The 20832-nt window shown below is 41.1% G+C and overlaps 2 protein-coding genes across 7 annotated transcripts in view; one reads left to right on the forward strand and one right to left on the reverse strand.

The window, feature by feature from the left end:
- The window catches only part of LOC129515900 (olfactory receptor 6V1-like), a 278554-nt gene that overhangs the window by 210094 nt on the left and 47628 nt on the right, over positions 1 to 20832 (reverse strand). The window contains exon 5 of one of the 6 annotated variants that reach the window (XR_008665674.1): positions 18630 to 19617. The exons of the other annotated variants lie outside the window; for them this stretch is intronic. The gene's annotated coding sequence lies outside the window, so the exon portion shown is untranslated. Of the gene's footprint in view, positions 1 to 18629; positions 19618 to 20832 lie in introns of those variants that run through there. 6 annotated transcript variants of the gene reach the window in all.
- On the forward strand, positions 20 to 1036 carry TAS2R39 (taste 2 receptor member 39). The gene is given in 1 exon segment (XM_055335083.1): positions 20 to 1036. A coding segment is annotated over 1 exon segment (1017 nt).

The raw sequence follows: 20832 nt of genomic DNA on the forward strand, positions 1-20832 counted from the left end.
TCAAGGATCTGCCTAACAAATGCTAGAGAGACATCTCCCTCCAGACACCAAAGAGGGGTAACAACTCAGGATGATGGAAACCTGCAATCCCCCAGAAAATGAATTGTCACCATTTGGCATCCTCTCGATTTTAACAATTATAGGCACTGAATGCATCGTTGGTATCATTGCAAATGGGTTCATCATGGCTATAAATGCGGCTGAATGGATTAAAAATAAGACAGTTTCCACAAGTGGCAGAGTCCTGTTTTTCTTGAGTGCATCCAGAATAGCTCTCCAAAGCTTCACGATGCTAGAAATTACCTTCAGCTCAACATCCCCACGTTTTTATAATGAAGATGTTATGTATGACACATTCAAAGTAAGTTTCATGTTCTTAAATCATTGTAGCCTCTGGTTTGCTGCTTGGCTCAGTTTCTTCTACTTCGTGAAGATTGCTGATTTCTCCCACCCCCTTTTTCTCAAGCTGAAGTGGAGAATTTCCAGATTGATGCCCTGGCTTCTGTGGCTTTCAGTGTTTATTTCCTTGGGCTACAGTATGCTCCTCTCCAATGACATCTACACTGTGTATTGTAACAATTCTTCTATCCCCTCTTCCAACTCTACTAAGAAAAAATACTTCACTAAGACCAATGTGGTCAACCTGGTTCTTCTCTATAACCTGGGGATCTTCATTCCTCTAATCATGTTCATCCTTTCGGCCACTCTGCTGATCATCTCTCTCAAGAGACACACACTACACATGGAAAGCAATGCCACTGGCTGCAGGGACACCAGCATGGAGGCTCACATAGGGGCCATCAGAGCGACCAACTACTTTCTCATTCTCTTTATTTTCAATTCAGTCGCTCTATTTCTCTATATGTCCAACATCTTTGATATCAACAGCTCCTGGAATATTTTGTGCAAATTCATCATGGCTGCCTACCCTGCTGGTCACTCCATTCTGCTGATTCAGGACAACCCTGGGTTGAGAAGAGCCTGGAAGCGGCTTCAGCCTCAAGTTCATTTTTACCTAAAAGAGCAGACTCCATGACCAACATCCACAGAATACCAGAATAGCCCAACCAGAATAGCCCAACCTTTTTCTCACCTAGACCCCTCTCCTCCCACCTCCTTTCTTCCCCAAGCCTGATCTGATCCTTTTACCTGATATTTTTTTTTTATATACAGAAGCCTGATCTTTGTCTCTCTCTTTTGCTTCATGGGTAGAATCAGAGGGATGTTTGACATAATATTTATTGAGCCTTCTATTTCTACTTCCCCTTGCTCCATCTAAAGCAGTGATTCTACACATTGGGATCTCTGGGAGAGATTTTTGAGAATACCAATGTCCAAGTCTGACCCTAGATCAATTAAGTCAGAATTTTCAGCGTTGGAACTTAGACAATTCTTTTAAGTTCTCAAGGTGATTGTTTTCTAAAACCTAAAACAAAAATTTTTAAGATGCTCAGACTGGCTTATAACAAGAGGAAAATTAAGACTATTTTGAGATATAATTTTTTATCTATCAGATTAGCAAAGATCAAAAAGTTTGGTGACACTATGTGTGATTATGAGGACCAGGTAATATCATGAACTGATGGCAATATTAATTGCTGCTTCCTCAAGTCCAGTTTAGTAATGCTTATGAAGTATATACTTTTATTTAGCAATTTTACTTGGGGCGATTTATCTTATACTTGAGTACAAGAAAATAGATACGTACCAGTTACTTTTTGCAATATTTTGCATCTAAGATGACCATATTCGTTATTAAATGGAGCAACACTGGGGGTAGCAACTAATGTTGAACCACCAATCTCCAGAAGCTAATCTATGATAAATTCACCAAATAAAAGTTATCCTACTTTCTCTTCCTATCTGCAAAGAATTAAATTCCCCCCGAAATAGAGGCACTGTTTCTTTTTCTTTTCAAGAAGATGCAGAGACTCTTCTTAAAAGTTCTCATTTTCTGAACTTTAATGTCCATGGGCTTCTAAGACAAGATAAATAAAGGCAAAAGAGCAAAATTCAAAAAAAGCCCTTGAAATTTTGAAATGCTTAATCCCAGAAAGAGGTGCTACAGACCACTTGAGTCTATTCAGGGCGGGTCCTGGACTTCATACTGAATCGTTCCTCATGACCTGGAGTGCAAAGGGCCACCATCCTGAGAGAAGAAAGGGTGAACTACCCTCCTTGGTTTCATAACCAGTCTATAGGACAATCTGTAAACCTAGACACTTCAGGGGAGTCCTGGGCCAAAGACATAACCATGCTGGCCAGTAGTCCTCACATGTGCCATCCTTAAAATCTACCAGCAAGTAAATATGACTTGCTGTTGAAACCATGAAAGTCTTCCAGAAAGGAATAGGACTATTCCAGGTGTGAGACATACATCACTGTCTGTCATTTGATCTCTATCAAGGATTTTGTTGTTTAAAAAAAAAAAAGTATTTGGTATTCAAAATGATGGCATGTTTCCTTGTACCTTAACAAATGGATTCTGAATAATATACTGGATGCTAAGAAAACTGGTAAACCTGTTTTGTAAACATTCTCAGGGGCTGAAGACATTAAGTCAGCAATTAAAAACATAGTCATGGGCAGCTAGATAAAGAGCATCAAAGCCATCACCTATGAGAAAATATTGATGGAAATGATTGCTCACTGAGCAGCTCCCAAAACCAAGTAATGGATCATTGAAGAAGTACATGTCACACATCACAATTGTTTTGTCACTATTTCCTGGTAATGTAGAGGTCTATTTTCTTGTAAAATAGCCCAATTTCTACAAAGCTGTCTATGCCAAGCGTCTTAACTCAATTCTCACATGTGGCTTTTTAAAAATGAGATTGTCAGGGTCCCTGGGTGGCTCAGTGGTTGAGCATCTGCCTTTGGCTGAGGTTAGGATCTTGGATCCTGGGATGGAGCCCCACATCTGGCTTCATGCTCAGCAGGGGGCCTGCTTCTTCCTCTCCCTCTCCCCCTCCCTGCTGCTTGTGCTTTCTCTCTCTCTCTCAAATAAATAAAATCTTTTTTTAAAAAAAAGAAAAATGAGATTGCCATTACTTACAAAATAAATAATATTTACTACTTATTTCTAAATCTCCACCCAAAGATTACAGAAGTGAAACTAGAGTTGTTTCAAGTTTATTTTTATTTTATTATTATTATTATTATTATTATTATTAAAATAATATCAGCTTTTGGCCAAGAAACAAACAAATGTTGAAAAAGTCTTTTGTGAAAATAAGTCTCCTGCCTCACCCTTATTTCTACCTCTCACAAGCAACAATTCTATTCATTTATGGCTTTAGTTTTTGTGGTGGCTACCTTCAAAGCTCTGAATGCATGCACACACATGCATTGTTTTATCCCAAATTTTGAGAACTGCATTAATTTTAGCTTACTTTCATTGCTTTTATTTATTTTTTATTTATTAATGAGAGACAGAGAGAGAGAGAGAGAGAGAGCAGCAGAGACACAAACAGAGGGAGAAGCAGGCTCCCTGCAGGGAACCCGACATGGGACTCGATCCCAGGTCTCCAGGATCAGGCCCTGGGCTGAAGGTGGCACTAAACCGCTGAGCCACCCGGGCTGCCCCCCTCATTGCTTTTAAATTATTGAATGATCATTCTACATTTCAATGTCTTGTTCTCCATCTACAGTCAATGCCTACCAACTCTGCATTATATAAAAAGAGTATGTTGGTGCTCCTTATCCTTCCACTACTCCCTTTTCCTTTTCCTTCCTTTTCTTTCTTTCTTTCTTTCTTTCTTTCTTTCTTTCTTTCTTTCTTTCTTTCTTTCATGAGAGACACACAGAGAGAGGCAGAGACGAAGGCAGAGAAAGAAGTAGGCTCCCTGAAGGAGCCCAATGTGGGACTCGATCCTTTGACTTCAGGATTATGACCTGAGCCAAAGGCAGATGCTCAAGCACTGAGCCAGCCAGGTGTCCCTCCCTTTTCCACTTTCTAACTTTCTGAAAGCAACATGCTCCTTTTATACTGCCATATGCTATTCTGTAGCTATAGTTCAGTCTTCAGCGCTTTAGCTATGAATTTATTTTAAATGTAGAAAATCAATAAGTAGCATTTCTCATGTTATTAAAATTATTATTGGATTCAGGACCAAAAAGTGCTTTCCATTAAGTTCAAGGACACCGTCCATAGACTCAGGTAAAAGGAGACTGTTTCCAGTATAAAACTCAAAAGCAGGGCAGCCCCGGTGGTGCAGCGGTTTAGTGCCGCCTGCAGCCGGGGGTGTGATCCTGGAGACCCCGGATTGAGTCCCACGTTGGGCTCCCTGCTTGGAGCCTGCTTCTCCATCTGCCTGTGTCTCTGCCTCTCTCTCTCTCTCTCTGTGTCTCTATGAATAAATAAAATCTTAAAAAAAACTCAAAAGCATTTTATTTTCTTACACTCCATCATTTACTCAACAACATGTAAGAGTTTAGTTTGGATTTATGATAATCCTGCTCAGTTGTGTTCCTTTATGTTGTTTTGACCCTCCACACCTCTCAGAGAAATAAGTATATTCCTTACCACCTACTCAAAGAATTCGGTATCTTAATCATGGTACTCTCAGTTGGATGTAATCCACTTTTTTTTTTCAGCAACTTTCGCAACGCCCTTCATCTCCTTGTTCCTTTCTTAACCAATGGCTCCTAATCCTAACTCATATTTGTCATCCACTGGAATGTCTGGGTTAAATCTATCAACCATTTCCTAGATCACACATCTTATTCTTCCTTTTATTATTTCCCCCCTTACTTACTGGAACACATCCTTAAGTAAATTCCTCAGCGAGGTTCTTTGGAAATGGAAAATGTTTTTATTTTGCCCTAACTCTTAATTGGTAGTTGATTGAATATGTAATTCTAGGTCTAAAATAATTCACCTTAAGTAATTAGAAGAAATTTCATTATCTTTTCACATTTGTTATTACCAAATTGGAAGTGTGAAAGCAACCTGTGCCTTTTTCCTTTGCAATTTTTTGTCTTCTTTCTTCAGACATTTTTAAAATCTCCTTTTCCTCCTTAGTGATTCACCAGGAATGCACTAAAACTGCATATAACAGAAACCTGACTAAAGTGACCATATAATGCTATTTTTTAATATAACATGAATTCTAGAGGCTAAAAAGAAATGCTCCAGGGAGTCACTAATGACCCAGAATCCTTCTAGCTTCCTGTCCGGCCACGTCTTGTTGCTGAGGTTCTTGTTCATTGTCATAGGATGGCTGCTACACACTGAGGCATCATCTCTACATTCTAGGCAGAACTGGGTCATATGAACACCCCCACCAGGAAATTTGTAAAAAGAATTTTTTTAATTTTTAATTATGCTCACTTCCTTCTTCCTGAGGAACAGGGAAAAATTATCATGGCTTAGGCAACTAGTATCAAAAGCTCCATTTGGTGAAAATTAAATAAAGCCAATTAAGGGCTTATCAATCAAAAGACCATGTCTTTCTTCAACACTTGTACAATTTTCTTCTTTTTTAAAAAAATAATTTCTTCCTTTTTATTTTCTCTAAATTTGACCCCTAAAATTCCTTTTGGTCAAATTTTAAGTCTTCTGAGTTAAACATCTCTCTTATCTTTTATCTTTTTCATCACTGATTTATGCTCAGCATTCAGGATATTATCTTGAATTCATCTTAATTTTACTGAAATAATACATTAATTGAATGTAATTTTATTTTTTTTAAGATTTTTATATTTGAGAGAGAGAGAGAGAGAAAGAGTATAAGCTGGGGAAGGGGTAGGAGAGAAGGAGAAGCAGACTCTCCACTAAGCAGGGAGCCCAATTCGGGGCTCAATTCCAGGATCCTGGAATCATGACCTGAGCCAAAGGCAGATATTTCACTAAACTGAGTCACCCAGGTACCCCCTGAATATAATTTTAAACCATATATTTAATTCCTAAAAGTTACTTCTTGAGGTTCCTGGGTGCCTCAGTTGGTTAAGTGTTCGACTCTTAGTTTCAACTCAGGTCATGATCTAAGGTCTTGGAATCTACTTTATCTGGGAGTCTGCTTGTCTCCTTCTCTCTGCCTCTCGCCCCACTCAAACACGCACATACTCTCTCTCTAAAATAAATAAATCTTTAAAAAAATAAAAGTTTCTTCTTGTTTCATCTCTTTTTAATAGCATCTTTTTCTTATTTTATGGATGCAGTATCTTCTCTGCCTTCTCTGAGGATGTAAGTTCAAATTGTAAGTGTTCTTCTTTGATCTTTATTTCTTCAGAGGTCATTTATTTTGAATGTTTATCTTGGTCTTTCTCTTTCAGACTGTGAATTTTGCTCCTATTTCTGATAATCCTTGACTACTAATTCATGAAGGAAAATGAAAGGCTGTTTTGCAGAAGTAAGAATTCTTTCCCGGTAGGAAGTTCTTTTGAATGGAAAGGCTGATTGTGACTTCTGTTTTGTAACCAGGCCATCCAGTTCATCAGGATTAGCTTCTGAGGACTTTCTTTTTAAGGTATGTGGGTAAAAAAATCAAACATTAACCCAGAAACCTAAAATGTCTTAATAAGAAAGAATTTAATCCTCATGCAAACAACTGCACTGGAAGCTCTAGCTCTTTCTTGGAAAGGTGTTAAATTTCTCTAAAAAAGAATTGCCAATATAGGGATGCCAATGGTTCTGTGTGCAGTGGTGGGTGTGCAGTTGGAAGGAATCACTGAAGCAGTTACAGGACAGAATTACAGCAATGGTTTTGTACCCTGCCTCACTCCTATCAGCCAAAGCTAGGACACATACATCAAGGGACCACAAGGCTTTCAGCAAGCTGATCAGCTACTACATTCCCAGAGGTCCACCATGTACATGTTCTGAGCATCCTCTACGTCACTACATTCACAAAATGCTTTTGTTGATGGTCCATATCCAAAAGATGGGATGAAATCTCTGGTCTGTCATTGGCCATCTCCACTTCTCTCTCTTACTGTGCTATTACTTTTTTTTCCTCAATAGAGTCTCAGAAGAATGGGGAATTAAGTGCATTTGTTTGGCCTAACATTTAAAATCAGAGAACTTGGGATCCCTGGGTGGCTCAGTGGTTTAGTGCCCACCTTTGGCCTAGAGCATGATCCTGAAGTCCTGGGCTCCCTGCATGGGGCCTGCTTTTACCTCTGCCTGTGTCTCTGCCTCTCTCTCTCTCTCTCTGTCTCTCATGAATAAATAAAATCTTAAAAAATAAAATAAAATAAAATCAGAGAACTTATACATAATATTTTTTCTTATTACACAAGAAACTCTAAGTCTATTTCAGAAGTTCCATCTTTGGCCCACAGTGTTTTATCATGGACAATCCTGAATTGCCCAAATCTTAATTTGGGGTCATAAAAATCCCCCAAACTGGTTTTCTTTTGGAAATTTCTAAGGAAATTTCTGAACTGGAACATTAACTCTATTGATAAAAGGCTTACCTTGTTTTTGTTTAATGCTAGTGTTTTTCTCACCTGTTAACAGACCTGCTAATTTTATTATGTGACTTACCCCTTGGGAAAGTTTATCAGTCCTTCCAATTGATTAAACAGTGTCAGTACCAAATTTCCTTTCCTCCTTGGTCTTATGGGAAATTTCCAGAAAGCTTAAATTGGTGAAAACTGATTATTGGGTTAGAAATGAGAGATTTTCATCAATAAACTAAGTAGTCAGAATACTTAAAGGAAAACATCTATATGGACCTCTCTGCATGCGCTCCACACAGCTGTGTGCATGTCCTCACCATCATCTTGGGAATTTTTTCAAAAGAATATAAGAAGAAATACAGAAAAGATAGAAGCAGGGTTTAGTCCAACCCAGCCAACTCTAACTTGCCTGCCAAGTAGATAAAAAGACATGGTGGTCGATTCCCTAGGGAGACTTGTGCCTATATCACCATGGAGACACTGCTCTGACCATGAAGAAATGGGACTCTGTACAACAAACATAGTTGCCCACATAGATGGAGCTGCTAGCACCAGGAGACTGAGCAAGAGAAGAGGCAGGCTAAGGGAGAAGAAAAGGCACCATGCTGAGCATAGGTGTCACAGTGAGAAGAAAGAGAATTACAGGCAGTGACTCTATATAGGAAAGACATGGCTGGTGACTGGACATTTGGCTTGGAGATCAACCCAAACCACCTTCCTTCCGCCTTTAAGGAGCAGCCAGGCTCAAAGCAGGAGAGAAAATCTTGAGTGGGCTGAGTGTAACTAAATGAGTGAGTTTACCCAGAATTCTGTTTTCACCCACCAGGTGGATTGGGGGAAGGGAGGGCTTTGCAGATACTAAACCAATTACTTTTAAATGTAAGTTGGTCTTCATACCCTCCATTTGCAAAGTTTAAAATTCATTCCCACTTTATGTGGGAGCTCACCTGGGATTCTGAAATATCCACATGGAGCATGTATCTGCACAATTCTAACCATGTATCTAACCAATTCTAACCCTGGACTGGTCTCCACGCTAGGCTCAGCACCATCAAGAAAAAAGAGACTGAGCCGTGGTGAGAAGAGAGGAGATGGATTGTCAGATGCCACCACTGTCAGAAACAGAGATAAATTCTAGTGAGACTGACTTGGAGAGAGAAGAGCAGAATGCTTAAGATGCCCAAGGAGGTCCGAGATGTATTTTTCTCCCCCTCTCTGCATACTCTCCCTGAACAAGCCCCTCCATTCTCATTGCTCAAGTCTGCAAAAAGCCAGGGTCTTCCAAATTTGTGCCTAGCCCCTGTCTCACTCCTGAACCCCAAGCCCTAGCAATCTCCAGAGGCCCCTCCTTATCCCCTTTTTGGTCCAGATTTTTGCTGAACTAATGACTATATCTAACTATCCTCTGCCTTGCTAATGAAAGCTTGTTCGGTTTTAAGAACTATTATGGACTGGCATTTATAGCTGAGATTAAAAATAACCCCCACCAGACTGCCTGTAAGATGTGATTTCCTGGGAACCTGCAGGCCTTGGGAACGCAAATCAGAAAAGGATCCAATTGCCACCAACACTTACCAGAGAAAACTGCCATTTGCATCTGCACTCCAGATCCCGGATAGCTACAAATAAATCAGTGGCTCATTCAAACCAGAACCAGGCACAGATTGAAAGCCTGGGTGGAGGTGGATATGGAAGGAAGAGTGAAGAGGACACAGCTCTGGAAATTGGGACTGAGGAGTCCATGTCACTGCCAAAATAGAAGGCTAGACGGTGTGTTCCCAGATATCTAACCATAGCTGACCTGGAATATTATGGACAGCATTCCTTCAGCTCAGTGAATGTGGTTTCCAACTGCCAGCCCTCCTGCCCCACCCAAAGATACACTCCTACACTTTTGTTAACTACACCCTTGCTAAGGTCATCCTTGCCAATGGCCTGGATACATTTTCAGGCCTGGAGCAAAACAGAAGGGATTTAACTGGAAACATGGTGACATTGTATGAGAGTAATACCCAGTGTGGGCACAAAGTAGAAATAAGAGTCCAGTTTTATCTTGCTTAGAAAACAGATTTTTCTGAAATCACTTCTTTCCACATGCCTGCATGTGGTAATTCCCTTTCCATCAACCTTTATCTGACTCCCTAAATATCATCTCATCTCATTTAATAAAATATCAATTAAAGAATCAAAACGCCTGCGCAGCCCAGGTGGCTCAGTGGTTTAGCACCACCTTCTGCCCAGGGCGTGATCCTGGAGACCCCGGATCGAGTTCCATGTCGGGGTCCCTGTATGGAGCCTGCTTCTCCCTCTGCCTGTGTCTCTGCCTCTCTCTCTCTGTTCTTGTCTTGGCTCCAGAATCTCCTTGAGTCCCCGTTTTCTGCTGAACTAAAAAAACTTTCTCAAAGTATGCAAAGGATGGAGCTCAGAGTGTGAAGAAGGAAAAGGGGAAGAAAGGTACATATCTTACTTTATTCTCTCCTTTCTCTTCATATCAGCTTCCCAGTGATCCAACTTAGACTCCCTACCAAACCACCAGTCACACAGGGGAGGTGGCTCTGCATTCTTTAGGGATCACCCAGAAGATGCCACCCTTCCTCAGAAATGTAGTGGCTTACTCTTTTCAGTATAAAAAGCATTCCCCTTGGTCACAGGGATCAAAGACTTGGGGTCTTGATGGGAGAACAAATGAAGACAGCATTAAGGACAAAGAAAGGCCAAAAGTAAAGAAGAAGCACTTAACCGTTTTCAAGATCCACAAATATTGATCAACATCCACTTTGCACCTAGATTCTTTGCATTTAATATTTGCCACATCTCTTGTTTATACCTGTCCCAAGTTCTGGCCACATTAGAACAGACACATTTCAAAATCACACTATGGGACCAAAGGTATTTGTGAAATGAGAGCAAAACAAACTTTTCTGGGGATCACAGGATATAGACAACCACCCCCTCAAAAACAAAACAAAACAAAAAAAAAAAAAAACAAGCGCCAAGCGCAAGGCTAATAATGCCCAGCATACCAACAGGGAAAAGCAAGCGTCCAGGGGGAGGATAAAGAAAGTGACCTTAAGGCAAGGGAGAAAATGAAGAAGGCACAGGCCCCTTGGGTTTTACTGTATTTATGCCCCCAGAGATAGGTGATTTGGCAACTCTGGGAAAAGATCCGCATCATCAGGATCCAAGAGCTCACAGGTCACAGCAGCATTTCTCAGCCTCATTCCCAGAATAAGGATAGCTCCATTTCTCCCACCACACACTTTAAAGATCTGGCACCGGGACCCCTGGGTGGCGCAGCGGTTTGGCGCCTGCCTTTGGCCCAGGGCGCGATCCTGGAGACCCAGGATCGAATCCCACGTCGGGCTCCCGGTGCATGGAGCCTGCTTCTCCCTCTGCCTATGTCTCTGCCTCTCTCTCTCTCTCTCTCTCTCTCTCTCTCTCTCTCTCTCTCTCTGACTATCAGAAATAAATAAAAATTTAAAAAAAAATTAAAAAAAAAAAAAGATCTGGCACCAAAGTAGCCTCCCAGCTTTTTCTGTTACAACCCAAAGGCTTGGAGTTCCCTTCCCAAGGCTAACCTTCTCCATAATCTCCTGTGCTGCTTCTGGAAGCAAATCCATGTGACAGGGCACACAAGCACACACACAGAAAGGCAAGTTTTCATTTCCCCTCTCCTTCTGTTCTTCCACCTATCCCTCCATCCTTCTTCCCATCTCTCCCTTCCTCTCTCCCTCCCTCTCATTTCCTATTTCTTTCCTTCCCTCCTTCCTTCTTTCCCTCCCTCCCTGTTTTCCTTCTTCCTTCCTCCCTTCCTTCCAATATTCCTTCCTTCTACCTTTCCACCTTCCTTCCCTCAACAAATCACTTATGGAGAGCCTCATATGTGGCCAAGTACAATCTCTTTAATTTAGAAAATGAGACTTTACTACATTCAACTTAAAAGTAAAAGCACTTGTTCTCAGGTAGGTGGCTACAAATGCATGGGGAGAGACAGACTCCAGCTTCAGTTGGGTATTTCTGCCCAGGTAGAAGAGTTACAAAAAAAAAAAAAAAAAAAAAAAGATCCAGGGTCTCTTTGTTGCCAGACAATCCTGGGGTAAGACTTTGGGCATGAAGACAGCATGAGGTAAGCACATAAACAACATCCTACTTCCAAAATGTGCTGTGCACCTGCAGTAGAGTTTTAAAAGTTCATTCCTATTTAGAATCTAGAGAAAGGTGAATTCTGCTTAAGGCCCTTCCCCTGCCCATATCTCCCCATGTCAACCATGAGTAGGGTTCCTCTCTCTGGACCTGCAGCTCTGTTTAGGGGTGGGCCCTCTTCTCCTGCCTTTTTTTTTTAAGTTATTTATTTATTTATTTATGTTTAAATTTCCAGAGAGAGAGGGATAAGCAGGGGGAGGGGCAGAGAGAGAAGCAGGCTCCCCACTGAGTAGGGAGCTTGATGGGGGGACTTGATCCCAGGACCCCAAAATCATGACATGAGCTGAAGACAGAGGCCCAACCAAATGAGCTATCCAGGAGCCCCCTCTTCTCCTACTTTATAGCTTTCCGAGGTCCAGTACTGATGTGGAAAATACAAAGTTTTCTTTGCTTTATTGCTTTACTGCATTACCTTCATTACCTGCTCCACTTTCCTTGACAAGTCCACTCCACTCAGACACTTCAATGACTCTTCTCCTGCACAAAACACACATGAAGGGGCACCTGGGTGGCTCAGCCAATCATTCCACTCTTGGTTTCAGCTCAGGTCATCATCTCAGGGTCTTGAGATGGAGACATGCTTTGGGCTCCATGCTGAGTGTAGAGCCTGCTTGAGATGCATTCCCTCTCCCTCTGCTCCTCCCCTCACTTGCATGTGCACACTCCTGCTCTCTCTCTCTCTCTTTCTAAAATAAATAAATAAATAAATAAATAAATAAATAAATAAATAAATCTGTTTAGAAAAACCACACATCCATTTTTGGTGCTTCATAATTTGGTGCCCCCCAAAATTATTTTTCACCCCCTTGATAGAGTATATTTCTCATTGTTGTATTCTTTAAATGGTCATTATAATTATATATGAATATACCACAATAATAAAAACTAGAGATAATTTTGGTATTAGCCTGATTGCCACTCGCAGTTTTGTTTTTTTTTTAAAGATTTTATTTACTTATTCATGAGAGACAGAGAGAGAGAGAGAGAGAGAGAGGTAGAGGGAGAAGCAGGCTCCATGCAGGTAGCTCAACATGGGACTCAATCCTGGGTCTCCAGGATCACGCCCTGGGCTGAAGGCGGCGCTAAACCACTGAGCCACCAGGCCACTCCCACTTGGAGTTTTAAATCTTTGTGTGTAGCCTGTTCTTCTGTGTTTCTGGTCCCAGAAGAGAAGGAAGCAGGCTCATCTAGCCATGAGGGGTAAGACTTGGTTTTGGATATCTAATTGGTGTCCTCAAGAAACCCATGAAAGTTTTCCAGTTATAGTTTTAGGGTTCAGGCAGGCCCTACAGTGACACGTTGGGAAGCACTTTGAAGTCTGACTCAGAGCCATGGAGCTGCAAGCTGCATCTCTCTCCATGCAGGGGCCATATGCCCCAGCTTTGCCTGCCAGCACAGATTTGAAACACTGTCTGCTTGCTTTTACCCACATGAATGTTGGTAGTTATCAGCCCAGGTCTATCTACTTTTTTCCCATTCTTTTCTCTCCTTCCTCTACCTCTCTCCCCAAATTTCCAGGCAAGAGCAAGATCATCCGATATTCCCGGGAGAATCATGGGTTTTCTGAGGTCGCCACATCTCTTGGCCTCTGGATGCAGACACACTCAACACTGCCATCTCTCTCTTCTTAGAGAGAGAGAGAGCCTTCCTTTCTAGTCATGGGGTGATGTGATAGAATTTTGAAATCCTCTCTCCTCTAAAACCTTCTTGTACCAGGTTTATTCAATAAGCTGGGGTCTATGAGGGACCACGAGCAGTAACTTTTTCTCTCCCCATCACTGCCTTCAGTTTTACTGATTAACAGCCTCTCTTCTAGCCATGAGTAACCTTCCAGCTAGAGCCTATGGCATACCAGACAAGTGGGGAATTAAAATAGCATTAAAAGAAAAAAAAGTCCCGTCCCACTGTAATCAAAACCAGTATCTTCCAAATGAGTTTAAGGTCTCTTCCAGCTAGGCCTGAGTACACCTCCACATTTGGTTCCAGCAATGGGGAGGGGTAGGGTGAGATTTCTTTTTCTCACCTTCTTTTCTCACTTGCTCAGTGCTTCCAGATCCTGGGAAGAGGCAGGAGGAGAAGCAAGTAGAAAGCACAGGATCTTACTTAACTAGTGCTGGTACATCCATCTACTTAGTGTCCTCTGGTTGGCATGAGCCCAAAGACTGACTGTGGTACACAGAATGCCCTCCCCAAAGATGTCCATATCCTAATCTGTGAAACCTGTGAATACGTTACCTTCCATGATAAAAGGGACCTGACAGGTGTGATGAAGTTTAGAACTTCCAGATGGGAAGATGACCCTGGACTATCCAGGTGGGCCAATGTAATCATAAGGATCTTTATCAGAGGGATACAGGAGGGTCAGAGTCAGAGAAGGTATGATGTCACTGCTGGCCGGGAATAGGGAGCCAGGAACAAAGGTGGCATTGAAAAGCTGGCAAGGAAAGGAATTCTCTACCAGAGCTCCCAGAAAGAATCCAGACCTGCTGACACCCTAATATTAGCCCAGTGAGAGTCAGGTTGGACTTCTGACCTCCAGAACTGTGAGACCAAAAAATGTGTTGTTTTAAACCACTACGTTTTTGGTAATCTATTACAACAGCAATAGGACACTAATATGCTGATTTTGGGGACTCTTTATGGGATTACTTCTCAACCAGGGTCAATTTTTGACACCCCCTCTGGGGGACATTTGATAATGTCTGGAGATATTTTAGAAGTCACGACTGGGAGGAATGCCAATGGCATCTAGCAGGTGGATAGAAGGCAGCAGAATTTAAGCTTCCCTGGGACTTGCTTTACACGCTGACAAAATCATTCTTTTCTCTCTCTGTTAAATATTCATGGCTCTCAGATTTTTAGATACAAAGGTACATTTTGTTTTAAAATGTGCTGATCCAAGACATACTGGTTTGCATTGGTTTCCTCCTCTTTGCATTTCTATTGCATTGGAAATAAAGAGGTCCTCATTCACTTCTTCTGAAAAAAAAAAAAAAAAGTAGGATGCCAATTATCCTACAATGCACAGGACAGGCTCCTACAACAAAGAAGTATCAAGCCCAAAGCGTCAGTAGTGTCAAGGTTGAAAACCCTGATCTAAAGCTGGCAATGAACTCTTTGTCATCTCTCTCCTGTCCAATGGGCAGCACCTCCCCCACCTCCAGGAAGGTCCTTTCAAAATTGCTTGAACCTAATTCACTTCCACAGCATGTGCCTAAGGGGAAAGCATCACCCTTTTTTTGTGCCACCAAACACTGGCAGCCAGGAAGCACCTACACTGCCCAACAGTTCTCTGTGCTCTGCCATTAACCCCAATGGTAGGCAGCCTCTTCCCTTCCAGCTTCACCAGGCAGCAGTCAAGCATCAATCTCTAGACTGCTTCTGCCTTCTAAAACTGAGGCAGGGGTTCTCAACCAGGGGTAGTTTTGCCTCTTCGGGAACATTTAGCCCTATCTGGAGATATTTTAGGTTACCACAAATGTGGGAGGTGGGGAGACGCTACTAGCATCTAGTGGGAGGAGGCCAGGAATGGTGCTGAGCATCCTGCAATACGCAGAATAGCCTTTCACAGTAAAGATTTATCCACTCAACAGATCAATAGCACTGAGGTTGAGAAATTCAGCTCCAGGAGATCCAGGTGAGGCTCTTTAAGAATGTTCTTGCCATCTGCTCTGATAACAACAAGGGCAGGTGGATGAGTAAGATGCTAGTCTCCCTTTCTTCCAAGTGTCTTGATTCTACCCGTAATGCCCTAGAACCTCCCAACCTCCTTTGTCTTTGTTGGGGAAGGGGAGGACAGTATTCTAGAGAGACATACAGGAAAGAAGCATGATCTCCTCTTACAAAATTCCCTTTGAAGGATCCTCTCTAATGTTGGTTGGAGACAGAAGATGAATTAAGGATTCTGTCTCTAGATTATGTGGTCACTTACCACTAAGTGTATTCCACTTGGAGGGCTTAGCCAACACTTTAAGACCTTCACTTAACATCCTGTTAAGCACCTTCTGAAAGATGTTTATGGCATTATTAGGGCTTTGAGGTTTCCCTGGTAATTCTGCAGGGAAGCATTGTACGTAAGCATTCTCATTACGCATGCTTAATGAAATAATGACTTTCATATTCTGAATGTGTCCGTTACACAAATTTATAGCACTAGAGTAGAGATACCTTAATATCGTATGAATCAGAGCAAGGATACTCAAACAAAAGAAGAGCGAACAGGGAGCTCAGTGGGGTTTGTGTGCTTCATCCATTCATTCATTGATTCAAATATTCTGCTCAAATGTTGATTTTTCTATTGAAAGCTTCTCTCATCACAGTGTTTAAATAACCCACCACCACCCCTGCCCACTTTCTCTAATTACCCTACTTTATTTTTATTGCGAGGTAATCCCATGCTATAAAATTCATCCTTTTAAGTATATAACTCAGTGGGTTTTAGTATATTTACAAGAGTTATGAAGCCATCACCACTGTCTAATCCTGGAACACTTTCATCACCCCAAAAGGAAATCCTGTTTCTTTCATGTTTCTTCCCAATTTCTCCCTTCCATCAACCACAAACCTATTTTCTATCTCTGATTTGGCCTATTCTGGACATTTCGTATAAGTGGAATCATGTACTATGTGGCCCTTTGTGTGCATCTGGCTTCTTTCACTTAGCATAAATATTTTCAATGTTTATCCTAGATATAGAATATATGAGTACTTCATTCCTTTTTCATGGCTAAATAATATTCCATTAAAAGGATATACCACATTTTTAATCCACTCATCAGATATTTGGGTGTTTCTCCTTTTCAGCTATCATGAATAATGTTGCTATAAACATTCATGTTTAAGTTTTTGCATGGATCTATGCTATCAATTGTCTTATCTCACTTAGTAGTAGAATTGATAAATCATATAGTACCTCTGTTTAACTTTTTGAGGAACTGCTGAACTGTTTTTTACAGTAGCTACAACATTTTCATTTTATCCTCATCCTTGTCAACACTTATAATTGCTTTTAGCTTTGCCATCCTAGTAGGTATGATGTGGTGTCTCATTGTACTCTAATCTTCATTTCCCTAATGACTGATGGTTCTGAATGCTTTTTCATGAGTTTATTGACCATTTGTATAGTCTTTGGAAAACTGTCTATTCAAATCCTTTGCCTACTTTTTAAATTGGGCTCTTTATTGTTGAGTTGTAACTGTTCTTTCTGGATACTACACTCTTACCAGATACAGAGTTTGAAAATATTTTTCTACTGTTATGTGATGTATCTGTTCACTTTCTTGATAATACCTGTTGAATCACAAAAGTTTCTAATTTTGGTGAAGTCCAATTTCTCCATTTTCTCATTGCTTATGCTTTAACTGTCACATTTGGGAAGCTACTGCATAGTCCAAGGGCACAATGATTTAAACTTCTAGTTTCTTCTAAGACTTTAATAGCTTCATTTCTCACATTTCAGTCTTTGATCCATTTTGAGTTCATTTTTGTATGTGGTATGAAGTCTAACTTCACTCTTGGCATGGAGATATTCAGTTGCAGGTGTTCGGTTTTGAATGGACTATTCTCCCCCCACCCCCATTAAATAGTCTTGGCACCCTTGCTGAAAATCAATTCTTTACTTTTTTATGGTAGTTATCATCTGAGATTATATCATTTACTAGTTTACTCTCTGCTCTTCTCAAACTCTCCCCTCCTCCTCTCCTCCTTCCCCTCCCCACACGGCCCAACCCCCTGCCCAGCAAAACTAAAGGGTAAAATTCAAGAAGACAAGAATTTGTCTGTTTTACTATTTATCTCCAGTGTCCTGGACAAGATAGATACTTATGTATTTGTTGAAAGAATGAGATTCCAGTTTTGTTTAGAAACAATGGTCATTGTGTGGATGGATACCTCCTAAGTGCAGGAACTCATTTAGGGAGGAAAAAAAATAAAAGGTTGGTGAGCACTGTGCCTAAGCTTTCATCACCATTTCCTGGATTGGATAAAAAGAACCTAATTAGGTAAGTAACTACCCATTAGAACAGAGAGCGCCTCCAGAGAAGTTAATAGAAATCCAAAGGCAAGTGTAAAGGGACCGCCCAAGATGCATTACCTGATATTCCAGTAATGAGTTCAACAGGTGAGTGGCCTCCGATAATCCTCTTCCCTGCTTAAAGCCTCCATTCTCTCATCCCCAACACCAGTTCTCGGGTCACCTGAGGTACTGGTAGTCTAGTATTCTGATGTTCTGGCATCCTTAGAAATAGGTTCTGTAGTCAACTAAAGTTTGTCTATTTAAGGGATATGGTTTTTATTTGCAGTTTACCTTTTAAAAATAATAAATAATAGTGAAAGGGAATAGAGGGGAAGGGAGAAAAAATGGGTAGGAAATATCAGAAAGGGAGACAGAACATGAAGACTCCTAACTCTGGGAAACGAACTAGGGGTGGTGGAAGGGGAGGTGGGGGGGGGTGACTGCATGGCGGGCACTGAGGGGGGCACTTGACGGGATGAGCACTGGGTGTTATTCTGTATGTTGGCAAATTGAACACCAATAAAAAATAAATTTATTATTAAAAAAATTAAAAAGTAAAAAATAAATATTAACAAAAACAGAGGCTTTATTAAGAGATAATATGGGTTTCCTCATGAAAACTGTCTGTCCATGACTATAACTCTGACCCTGAGTATAAAGATTCAGAGGTCTCCCTAAAAGTGGGTAGGTAAAACTCTTAGCCAACTGCCTAAAATAGAAAAGGTTGTCAAAGGTTTTCCAGAAGCTTATTTAGAAAGAAAGTGCATGCCCGCCCACTAGTGGACAAATTCAGTAATTGCCCTATTTTCCAAGGATTCCCAGGCTCCTAACCTTAGGTAAAACCTGTCAGCTAAACTTTAGAGCCCCCACATTAACGGCCCACACAAGACACGCATTAAAGAGGTCACTGAAAACTCCAGGCTCTAAAGAAGCCAGGGACAGAAAAGTCTATGGGTGATCATGGAAGAGGTAAGAAAAACAAAAACCAAGTGCCAGGAGCATAATCAAACTTTATTTTTCTGAACTATGATGACAACCATACCATGTAACACATGCTTGTATGATATTGACAATTGTAACTTAGATTCAAAATTGAGGGGAGGACAGATAAAATAGAAATATTTTACTCTGACCATTTTACCATTTTCTTTCACAACTTGTTGACTTCTGTTTTGGAACAAGAAATCAGTGATTTTTTTTTCTTTAGCCTGTCACTGCTAAATCTTGTACCAAGTTCAACAAGAACACAGAATTCAGCCTTGACTGGTAGCCTTGACTAGGAAGTGATACTTAGTTTTCCTTTAATAATTGAGAAGAGGTGTTCACAAATGTAGGCATTTTCAATGATTTTTAACAATCGTTGCACAATTGTTCTGACAGTTGCAGGAGTCTGGGTGCCACCGTGCTCAATATTCAGCCTTGTATCACACTGCAGATTACCTTCCACACTGTAGGTATGAAGACATGAAGGGGCACTGGGCAGGGGGAGGTCACCTTCACAGAGTTGGAATCAATAAGCCACTTGGTAAAGTCAGCGTTTGGCCTAACAGAATTTCCACCAGGGGCTCAGACCATCAGTTACAGTTCTAGAACTAATTCTAGCGCAGAAAAGAGGACCAAATAACACTAGGCCAGATACCTTTCTCCATAGTGTTTTATAGCTAAGGTGAATGCCTTTGCAGGGCATTCAAAGTGTTTGCCAACCCAAAAGGCCAATTATGTGATAACAATCTTTGCTGCTTAGCATAAGCAGAGATTTTCTTTCCCAAGTGATGAGGCATGAGCTCATTTCAACAGCTGTACACCTCTCCTTAGCTTCAGTGCTGGCTGAGCCTCCCCACCTATGTGCAGTGAGCAGACCGCTGTGCTTTGTGTCCCACTCATCCAATGGTGCCTGCCACACTCCGTGGCCCAAGCCCCAGGGGAGATGCAGCTTACAGGGGTGAGCTGTATCCATGATGGGTCCATTTATAACTTCCAGAAGAAAGCAGTTCCTGCTGAAAAGTGCAAATGAGTAGAGGTGAAGTTGTGTCCTTGCATGACTTGCCAAAGGGAACTTAAATTTTACTGCAAGTCCAATATTAGCACCCCATCTATCCCAGGAACATCATCCACATGAAATTGTTTGAAAGTTTCCTCTGTTGCAAAAATGAATTTCTTAATTACTTCCTTGTGTTGTGCCTGTCATGGGCACACTGTCTAAAATATTTTCAGTCGTATAAAAATTCTCAAACCCACAGCGAATAAATAGAGCTAATTATTACATCTAAGTATTACTAAATATGTACCCTCATCAGCTGCAAAAGCAAATGTCACAATGTTTAAGACTTCCTTCACACAATTTTCCTTTTAATTTCCTTGCCACATTTCTAGTGCATTGAGCAACAAACAGTGTCTCTGGTTACACTTATATTTGCGGGTGCTTCTATCTTGTTTCAGGACCCACATTTCCACCACATTCAATAGACACTTTTTTACAACTTGCAATATGTGAAGAATGTCATGTCCTGGGTGGATTTTTCACTTAAATACAGAACTGCTTATTCTATTAACAATCCAAACAAATCTTGTTGACTTTTCTGTTCTCTTTGCAGTTCATTAGGATTTGGTCACATGTCTCCCACATCCCTGGTCTTTGTTCTTATGGTGGTTGGTTTCTGTTTTTTCTCTTTTTTTTTATTGAAGTTTGATTTGCCAACATATAACACCCAGTGCTCATCCCATCAAGTGCCCTCCTCACTGCCCGTCACCCAGTCACCCCATCCCCTTGCCTGCCTCCCCTTCCACTACCCTTTGTTTGTTTCCCAGAGTTAGAAGTCTCTCATGTTTAGTCATCCTAATTTTTCCCACTCATTTTCCCTCTGTTCCCTTATAATCCTTTTCACTATTTTTTATATTCCCCATATGAGTTAAACCATATGATGATTGTCCATCTCCAATTGACTTACTTCACTCAGCATAATACCCTCCAGTTCCATCTGCATCGAAATGGTGGGTATTTGTCCTTTCTGATGGCTGAGTAATATCCCATTGTATACATAGACCACATCTTCTTCATCCATTCATCTGTCCAAGGACACCAAGGCTCCTTCCACAGTTTGGCTACTGTGGACATTGCTGCTATAAACACTGGGGTGCAGGTGTCCCAGCGTTTCACTGTATCTGTATCTTTGGGGTAAATCCCAGCAGTGCAATTGCTGGGTCGTAGGGCA

This window comes from Nyctereutes procyonoides, unplaced genomic scaffold, assembly GCF_905146905.1.
Source record: "Nyctereutes procyonoides isolate TBG_1078 unplaced genomic scaffold, NYPRO_anot_genome, whole genome shotgun sequence".
In the NCBI taxonomy this organism is placed as follows: Eukaryota; Metazoa; Chordata; class Mammalia; order Carnivora; family Canidae; genus Nyctereutes; species Nyctereutes procyonoides.